Consider the following 10,606-nt stretch of genomic DNA (forward strand, 5'->3'; position numbering starts at 1 on the left):
CTGGGTGCCTTTTTATGCTCATGCTGTGATCAGCAGCAGCTGGATGCAATCATCGCATGCCAATGTAAATTGGCTCGTTTAGTTTACACTCAAAGTGGATTGATCTCTCTAAGTGAGATCCCAATTCGTCGGTCACCGACATGACGTCTCTGTTCCCTCCTTTAGGGAACGAGGGTGACCATACGTAACCGAGACGATCCCTTTGCTACGTCACCAAGGGAGCAAAATCAGATGCACTCGTTTTCTCAGACACTTGCAGAAAAAGTCTTCCCAAAACAAAGTTACTGAGTTAATCTTTTTCACATTTCCTTGGTTGGTAGATGCACTGGGGACCTGATTATAGCACTTAAAACCTGGAAAAGTATGATATGTCACCTTTAAAAGAACACATTAATGACACAAAATAGCTTGTTGCAGAGGCAATTCACATTTACCATGTAATATATAATAGAGAATAAAAAAGCAGAAGACTAGCACACACGAGAAATGTTGTCTTTTGACCGGGTCGGGACACATCAAGCATTATCAACTCCGGTCAGACTGACTGCTCAATGGAGCGATGTTGGCCTCATTAGGGTGTCAGTGTCTTTTGTGAAAGGAGAACATGTGCTGGGACAGATGTAGATAAAGGAAAGGAACCCTCGATTTATGAGAAGAGATCAAATTGGGATGTTGCTCATGCGTATCCTGTTCTCACAGGCCATGGAGGACGACACGCTGTGATTCTCTTGTGATAAAACGAATGGTTCACATGAATGCATTGGTCATAAAGCTCAGTGTAGACATAAGGTGCCACAAAGGGGGTGGGAGGCAGTTACACAACCAGCTAATGCAGATTAGGGGCACTAACTCGCTTTAATGACCTCATGTGTCAGAGATGGGAGGATAGATTCTTATTTGTATAAAGTGTAAGGATCAAAGGTGAAAAAGTTGTTGCTATATTTTTGTCAAATATTTTAGGCAGGCTAATTTAGATTGACTACCCTCTGATGAGAAACAGACCAAAAATCGAGTCCTTAATGTATAAACAGGATCATTTTTTGTATATTCACCATGATACACTGTAAAAAGTGGTAACATGCAATTAAAGAGCTATTTTTACCTGATCTTAACCTTAAATTTACTTTTGTTGGTGTAACCTAATATATTTAGGTTGATTCAGTAATGTTAGATAACATTGTTCAGATGTTACCACATGAAGCACATTTTTTAGGCTACCATTTTTTTCAGTGTACATCAGTTACAAATACAGAGAGTAGCTGATGAGATGAGATTGTAAAGCAGTAACAAAAGGGGCATTTTGATCATTTATCTCAGTCTAACAGGGTTGTTGTAATGGTATTGTGTATGTGAATATGTGACTCTCCCTTCAGCACTTTCCTTAAACCCTAGGAAAGAGAAGTAGCATTATCTGATCCTTAATCTGTTCATACAGTTTACAGAATTTGAATTATTCTTTCAGACTGTTCTTGTTCTCAAATTCAGCATACTGACTCTGTGATCAGATTGGAGCACATTAACTGTAATTGCATGAAAAAGTGGTACATTATCCCAAATTTCTCCTTATGTCCAATTTCAGCCTGTTTCAATTACTCTCCTGTCTCATTCACAGTTGGTTGACATGTTCTTGTTTATCAAGGTCTTCCTCATGTAAGAACATTAATGTAACAATAAAAAAAACCTGATTAACTGAGCCTTGTGAATAAGAGTTCAAGTGGGACTTTGTTGGTTGAAGTGCTTTGCTCTGCCACACATCTTCTGACAGCTGCTTCTGTTACCTTTTCACTCGAGCCTAAATTATTCATACAGGAAGGACGGCTGTGCCGCAAATAAGGCTGTATCAGGTCAGGGACCTTTGTGAACATACAATAGTGTCGTGATGTCATTACAAACACTGTTTCCGTAGAGTTCCGGACAACATGAATCTAGGCTGTTCACTTTGAAAATAATGTTTATTATGATGCACCACCAATACTCTTCATTGGTTTTATTAGTGAAACATAAATGAAATTCTAAATGTAATGAGGTTCAGTTGGTCCATATTGTAGCCATATCAACAACTAAAGTTTAATCTGTGTGTATGTTTGTTTTATTTGTGGTCATTATGTAGCTTTGTTGGTGTGTGTGTGTGGTGCTCTGGCCCCTCCACCCCAGCACATGGGTGTTAGGGTTACACTCATGAAAGATTCACGTGTCTGATCACTTCCTAATGACTGAGCCCCTGATTAATTCCTCTTCCTGTTTTAAAAATTCAGCATCTCTTTATTTTTTGGAAGCCTCTCCACCACAGTCACATGTTTGCTATTTTGATTTTGTTTTTTATATTAACAGCACATCATCTCAGTCATCCAGTAATGTCAGCAACTATCTACTGTGAAACATATCCATTGCATGCAGAATTTATTTACAATGCTATTAAATTGACCACCTTGTTTTGTCTGATTGTTGAAATAGATGATTCCCGCAGTCAGACTGTTTACCTGGTTACTGGCAGGTTTTAATTCTGCTCTTTAATCCTGTATTTGACTGTGTATGTATGTGTGTGTGTGTGTGTGTGTGTGTGTGTGTGAGAGAGAGCGACAGAGAGAGAGAGAGCACAATACATTGCAATCTGACAAATCTAGAACATTATATATCATTTATAGAACATATAATATATGCTGTGGACCCTGGACCACAAAGCCGATTAAATAAGCTTTCCTGCAGTCAGACTGTTTACCTGGTTACTGGCAGGTTTTAATTCCGCTCTTTAATCCTGTATTTGACTGTGTATGTATGTGTGTGTGTGTGTGTGAGAGAGAGAGCGACAGAGAGAGAGAGAGCACAATACATTGCAATCTGACAAATCTAGAACATTATATATCATTTATAGAACATATAATATATGCTGTGGACCCTGGACCACAAAGCCGATTAAATAAGCTTTCCATTGATGTATGGTTTGTTAGGATAGGACAATATTTGGTTGAGATACAACTATTTGAAAATCTGGAATCTGAGGGTGCAAAAAAAATCTAAATATTTAGAAAATATCCTTTAAAGTTGTCCATATGAAGTTCTTAGCAATGCATATTACTCATCAAAAATTAAGTTTGAATATATCTACAGTAGGAAATTTACAAAATATCTTCATGGAACATGATCTTTACTTAATATTCTAATGATTTTTGGCATAAAAGAAAAATCTATAATTTTGACCCATACAATGTATTTTTGGCTATTGCTACAAATATACCCCAGCGACTTAAGACTGCTTTTGTGCTCCAGGATCACATATAACATTATAATCAGCAAGACTGTCTAGCACTGTGAATCTAATTTTGTGTAAAACACACACACACACACACACACACACACACACACACACACATATATATGTATATATATATATATATATATATATATATATACAACATAGTAATGTTACTTTAGCTTCATATGTCACATTGGAAATGTTATGGTGATATAGAAAGTCTGCATACATTGCACAGTATATATACTATATTGCTGAAATAGTACGAGTAGTATGGCAATATTCTGTTCTGAACATAGCCTTGTGAAGCCACATGGAACATACATACTGCAACTATTTCTTTGCATTACTTTAAATAATAAAGATGGTTCAGGGGATGAGGGGATATGAGAGCAAACTATGTGAAGTTGGATCTGAGCAATAAAAACAATTGCTTTTCTTCTAGAAAGATATAGTTTTTTTCCTGACAGAGCCAGCGAATACAGCGAGTGAAGCAGCGCTGATCCACTTAAAGTCTCGTTGATGCCTTGTCAGTCTGTGTCCAAATAAAGCTGAGCTTTATAGTATTTATAGGAAGACTTCTCTTCTAGAACTCCTGCTGTGACTTTGAGGAAGGATCTGGGACAGACATATTAATGCTGCATGCTTCTCCTGGGAACAACAAACACTGGACCGGTCTATCACTTTGTCTCAGAGGGTCAACAATGTGTAATAATGCTTTGTAATAATTTATAAGGTTTTGGGTTGAATTGAACAGAAGTATCAGATCACTGATAATAATTTGGTGGTGGTGGTGGGGGAGTATGCATCTGGAGTATGGATTGAAAATCTTTTAACTAGTCTTTTTTGGTGCAAATATTTGGAGAATTTCCCTTAAATATTGATTGAACTAGAAGATATATACAAAGATTATGGTAACACTTTATTTTAGGGTCTCTTAACTAGTTGCTTATTAGCATGCATATTACTAGAATATTAGCCATTTATTAGTACTAATTAAGCACATATTAATGCCTTATTCTACATACATAATACCTACTTAACAACTACCTTACTAACTATTAATAAGCAGCAAATTAGGAATTTAGGGAAAAGTCATAGTTAATACTAATAGTGAATAAGTGTTCCCTATTCTAAGTGTTACCAAGATTACTTATTTGCACTGATTACTTATTTGCACTGAAAGTGTGTCAGATTTGTTGCACACTTTAAACACAAACAATAAAATAAAATGTTTACATTTTCTGATGGGGCTTGCCTATGCAAAACTCTCTTTCACAATGCTTGGCTCTTTGTGGTTGCCTATAGTCAAAAGTCCTCATTTAGTCTCTGATATTCTGGGCTGTAGATATGGTTTGGGCCTCTCCCTCTATGTACGTATACATGTTTGCATATTTTATTATCTGCCATTGGAAAATCAAAAGTCCAAACAGATTTGGAAGGTAAATGGCACGTATCTCCTCAAAAAGCCGCACAGTTTGAGCAAAACCCCTAACTTTTATGCTGTGGACACAAATAACTCATAAAATCATGCAGCTTGTTATCTTCTAAGTCTTCAGACTTGCTATGCAGATGATCACAGTTTTGGTTCATCCAGGACTCTTATTTCGATATAGTTTTCTTAATCTCCTGAGTTCAGTTCCTGTATTTTTCCTGTTTTCTCTGTTACCGTATGCTGCATTCACGCCATGTCATAATTACTGTGATTTCTAGATCACAATACATGACATTCTACTTGGAGCTGTTTCACACCCTTGGACTATATAGAGACTAGAGACCAGAATATCACAGAGATCTGAGGGTGGCTTCTTTTGACTTCAGATAGATATCAGCCACCTAGAAACCGCCCAGAACACCCAAGCAACCGCACAGCAACTATACCTAGAACCGCTTTGGCTCAACACTCACAGCACACTAGTGTCATGGTGGTGAGATAATATGAAATATTATTATGGGTGATGTAAAGCTAGTTAGTTGCTTTCTGCTGTCAGTCTGCTGGCCTGTAGAGTCAGCTTTGGAAATTATCATTTCGTATTAGTTTAAACTAATGCAGTAATGCTGCAATTAAAGGTACTCCAGAGTTCTGTGTAGTAATTTTGGGTCAGGTTATTGCTCATGTTGTAAAAAAAAATATATATATATATATATATATATACAGTGGGTACGGAAAGTATTCAGACCCCCTTAAATTTTTCACTCTTTTTTATATTGCAGCCATTTGCTAAAAGTAATGCAAATATGACATTATTTGACCTAACCCTACCCCTACCCTTACCCCTAACCATAGCCCATAACAAAGACATCTCAAACAATGTCATCTTTGCATTAAAAATTACATAACTGAGCAAATGACACTTAATGACAGTTGTCATAAACATGCATAAAAAACCTTCATATTCATGACATGTGTCATGTCATGATTATGAAGGTGTCATGTCAGTCTTATGCACACCCCTTCAAGTAAAGAACACTAAATATTTTCATATTTCTATTCACCCATTTTTTTTTAAATGTATAATTTCCTCGTTTTTGCTTGTGTTTTAGAGTTGTCAATTTCCAAACTAAGAACGGTGCCACACCACTATACCTTGCATGTCAGGAGGGCCACCTGGAAGTCGTCCAGTACCTAGTGAAGGACTGCGGGGCGGAGCCAAGTATCAGAGCCAATGATGGGATGACACCGTTGCATGCTGCTGCCCAGATGGGACACAACACTGTCATCGTCTGGCTGGTGAGCCAAAAACAGTTGTTCTTAATGGATGAGTACTGTACTGCAAGCATAATGTTTCATGTATGATTTAAAGCATCCGATTTCAAATATTTTGCCATGGAATGTTCCCAGGTTTAACGCAAGATTGTGCTTTATCAACACAACATTGATTATCACAGAAAATAATTTTCACTCTCACAGGAATGGAACATAAATACCACATATACAAGTTCTACAGCAGCAACAACCAAATGCTACAGAAAAGCATCTACATTTCTGAGCATTTCAAAAAAAAATTTTTGAATATTGTTTTGTTAATGTTGAAAAATCTAAGGATTTGTTTGAGTAGCAACCTATGTGTGCGTGCGTGTGTGTGTGTGTATATGTGTATTCAAGAGAGCAACCAGACATTTGTGCTTTGTTTTATTTTCTCCTTGTCCTTAAGTTTGTTTTATAGTCATTTGTACTCATTAGTCATATATGAAATTTATTCATTTATATCATTTATTTGTCATTTTTATTATGTTTTTAGATTTTATATGATTATTTTCCTTGCTCTTGTAATGCTTGCTATTTTTGTTTAACCTACACTGTAATAAAAAAAGATTAAAAAAATCAGTGAAATGTACAGGGAAAAAAATAGCAGCTATGGTTGCCAGAACTTTGCCATTTTAGGTTTTACAGATTTAACTTAATTTACATTAAAAACACATTTCATTAACTGATCATAATATTAATATACTAATATCTGTTTTGTACCTTTGTAATACACTGACATCAGAAGCAGCTTTTCCACAAGCTGAGGAAGTAAATATTAATATACAGAAGGTGCACACAGTGTCACTCGCACAAATACTAAACACCATTATGTTAACACACACGACAATAAAGTAATGCAATTAGCATTAATTAACAACATTAGATATATAACGGTAACACTTTATTTTAGGGTCTCTTAACTAGTTACTTATTAGCATGCATATTACTAGAATATTAGACATTTATTAATACTAATTAAGCACATATTAATGCCTTATTATACATGACCTTATTCTACATCCCTAATCCTACCTAATACCTAAACTTAACAACTACCTTACTAACTATTAGTTATTTATCGAGGGAAAAGTCGTAGTTGATAGTGAATAAATGTTCCCTATTCTAAAGTGTTACCGATATAACATATAACCCTAACGAACATAACTAATTAGAAAAAAATGAAAACAAGCTATTTCAGCAAAAAACATCGAATGTGAAGTGCCATGCAGGGAATTCTGGGAATGTCAATTTATGGTTTTTCACTGTAAATTATATGATGACTTGTTCTTTTTCATATTTCAAATTTAATAGTATGTTACTGTAAAATGACATTAAATGTAAGGTTAGATCTATTACAGTTATTCACCGTATATAGTAAGGATTTTACCAGACAAGATTTGCAGTAAACCGATTTTGGGTACCAGACAAAACTTTGGTGACTGGGTTTTGTTTACGGATCTCTTCTGGCAGGAATAATGTTGGAACATTTTTTTTGTAATGATTACATTTTGGGCAGTTTTAGTACTTAAGTACCATTCTGTTTAATTACTTGACATTGCACAAAACGATTTTTTTTTGGTGCATCATTTCAGCCAGGTGTGCTATTTGAGCTACTATGATGAGCAGTACTTTGCACCATTGTTTAACATCATTTCTGTAGGTTCTTGATCAGACTTTCTGTCTTCTATAGATGAGTTTCACAGAAATCAGCCTGTCTGACAGAGACAATGATGGGGCCACTGCCATGCACTTTGCCGCCAGCCGCGGCCATGCCAAGGTTCTCAGCTGGCTGCTCCTGCACGGTGGGGAGATCGTGACGGACAGCTGGGGTGGTACGCCTCTTCATGACGCAGCCGAGAACGGAGAGCTGGAGGTATGTGAATGTTTCTCACATCTCTCTCGCCTTGCAAATGTTATTGCAATAGTATTTACAGCTCGAACATCTAAAACACGTCACTGGGAAATTATATTAGGATACTGTATTTTGAATATAAAACTCTAGGACATATTGAATACATCATAAATACATTTAATTCTTTTTATTATTGTTCTTATTGATTGATATTTTTTGTTACTGTCAAAAGAAAATAATTTTTAAAACAACGTTAGTTTCTTTCTAGGAAACAAAACAAAATTACTCCTGCACAATAAGATCAGGTACATGTAAATAAAGTAAATAAGTAACGGGGACAACTGATTTAATGCTGACTATATGCAACATATGACAACAGTGATTGTGGTACAGATAGTTTAGTGGAACCTCCCACTCAAACGGGTTAATCTAAGATGGAATGCCAAGATTTACATCAAAACTAAACAAATGTTATAAATAATCTATAATCTAAAGCAAATGTCTGTTTTAGTGATATACTGTATGATTCTATTAAAAGATAAGCTGTGTTGTGACTATGAATAAAATCAAGAAAATTATTTTTAAACATTACATTCTGAAGTTTCTATAAACTCATAAGCTTTAGAAACCAAAACCGATCTCTTCAGGCAGAATCCAGTGTCCAGGTCGGATCTGATCATTCTGATGTGGAGACTTCATCTAACAATCACGTGTAACTAAAACTTTACATTTCGGATGATTTTAGTTTTTTAGAAGCCCTGCTTTATCCTTCATTCTGTTTAATTACTTAACATCGCACAAAACTGTTTGTTGGCATTGCGAACTAGAGGTGCATTATTTCAGCCAGGTGTGTTATATGAACTATTTAACAGTATCCTTAATTATTATTAAATATCTGTTTTAGTGATTTACTGTATGATTCTATTAAAAGAGCAGCTATTTCTTGATTTTGATTTGAATAAAATCCAGAAAAAGATTCTTAAACATGACATTTTGAAGTCTTGGCAGAATATATATGGCTTTAAAGGGGTCATATGATGCAATTTCAAGTTTTGCTTTCTCTTTGGAGTGTTACAAGCTGATTGTGCATAGATAAGATCCCTGAAGTTGCAAAGACTAAAGTCTCAAAACCAAAGAGATATTCTTTATCAAAGTTAAGACTCTGCCACGCCCCCTTAAAACGGCTCGTTCTAACACGCCCCCACATATCTACCTCACTATGTGGAAATATTTGCATAATGCGCCCAAATGTGCACGCAAAGAAAGAAGATGTGGTTTCAGTAACCGCAGTTAGTGTTGAAGCAGCATGTCAGGAAGACGGTGTGTGTTTCTAGGAGAAAGCAAAAGCACTTTATTTGGCCTTCCGAAAGTAGATGCATTAAGATTACTTACAACAGAACAGCAATGCATTTTATGGACGACCGTTTCGTGAACCTAGGAGAGGAGGTAATTCTGACTTTGCTATGACAATCTGGCGCTTCTGAATCAGCTACTGTTTTGTTATTAGTTCAAGTATTTGCTATTGACTGTTCAAATGCGGAGTTTTGCGCATCGTGTGTGTGTGTGTGTGTTTGTGCACGAGAGAGAGAGAGAGAGAGCATCACAAACACATACCAGCTTCATCACTGTGTCTGTCACGCGACTCTGTTCCCCTTTCGGGCTCTGTCTTTACATTTATTTTGAAAGATGAACCTCGCGATTATGGTAAGGGGCGTTACATTTCCGACGAGTGCTTGTGGTGTTCGGCCAATCACAATGCACTGGGTCAGCTGGCCAATCAGAGCAGACTGCGCTTGTCGGAAGGAGGGACTTTGTAGAAAACGAAGCGTTTGAGAGAGGTGGGGCATAGAGGACCTACAATAATGTACAGTATTTGAAAAATAATGTGTTTTTTGAACATTAAATCATGTCAACATATTCTGTTACACCAAATAATGATCTTTAAAAAAGCATCATATGACCCCTTTAATAAAATAGATTAAATAGGCAACATATTATAGCATATTATATAAGGTTTGGTTAGTATACACTCTCAGCAAGTCTATAGCAATTCAGTAGAAAGTTTAGTTGACTTAAAAGTGATATTCTTTTTCCATTTTGTATGTACAATATATTATAAATAATTATTATTGTCATTATTAATGCAATTATTATGCATTGTTGGATATGCTTTATTTGTTGGATTTATTTAATCAGCAGCCTAAGCTTTATTCTGTTGTATTGTAGTATCGTTCAATGGCTAAATGATGCCTGGTTTATGTTTTTCCTTTCCGTGTTGATTTTTTTTTTCTATTTCTATTAGGGATGCTCCGATCCGCCTTTTTCGCCTCCGATACCGATTCCGATACCTAGGGTTCAGTATTGGCCGATACAGATACCGATCCGATACCAGTGAAGTTTTTTTCCCTCATTTAAATAAATGTAGTATTTATATATCTCCGTGTGTGGAACTGATAATGATTCTTTCACAATCTACTAGATACAGACTACTTCATTATAAAGAAAAATAAAATAAACAAATATGAAAAAATATAGGCCTATGTATATTTATAATCTATGACAAAAAATTATAAACTAGGTTAGTGGATAATTCGGCAGCAAAAGTTATTCTAGAAACATTTTATATTATTATTAAATTCAATAATTTTAGAAATCCAAACATTTAGTGAAAAACAATATTTTGTGTGGAACAAATAAAAGTGTTGCACTAAATATGGTAAAATGTTACACATTGCTATTTGTATTATTATAA

General features: G+C 35.6%; 1 protein-coding gene across 6 annotated transcripts in view; it reads left to right on the forward strand.

Annotated features, from left to right (window-relative positions):
- The window catches only part of LOC107602454 (espin), an 83,047-nt gene that overhangs the window by 22,490 nt on the left and 49,951 nt on the right, over positions 1 to 10,606 (forward strand). For all 6 annotated transcript variants that reach the window (XM_016294947.1, XM_016294949.1, XM_016294952.1 and 3 more), the window contains 2 exons: positions 5,798 to 5,984; positions 7,693 to 7,875. In XM_016294947.1, the coding sequence (XP_016150433.1) occupies positions 5,798 to 5,984; positions 7,693 to 7,875 (370 nt within the window). The remainder of the gene's footprint in view (positions 1 to 5,797; positions 5,985 to 7,692; positions 7,876 to 10,606) is intronic.

The sequence above is a fragment of the Sinocyclocheilus grahami genome, unplaced genomic scaffold (genome assembly GCF_001515645.1).
Source record: "Sinocyclocheilus grahami isolate Dianchi unplaced genomic scaffold, SAMN03320097.WGS_v1.1 scaffold327.1, whole genome shotgun sequence".
Classification (NCBI taxonomy): domain Eukaryota; kingdom Metazoa; phylum Chordata; class Actinopteri; order Cypriniformes; family Cyprinidae; genus Sinocyclocheilus; species Sinocyclocheilus grahami.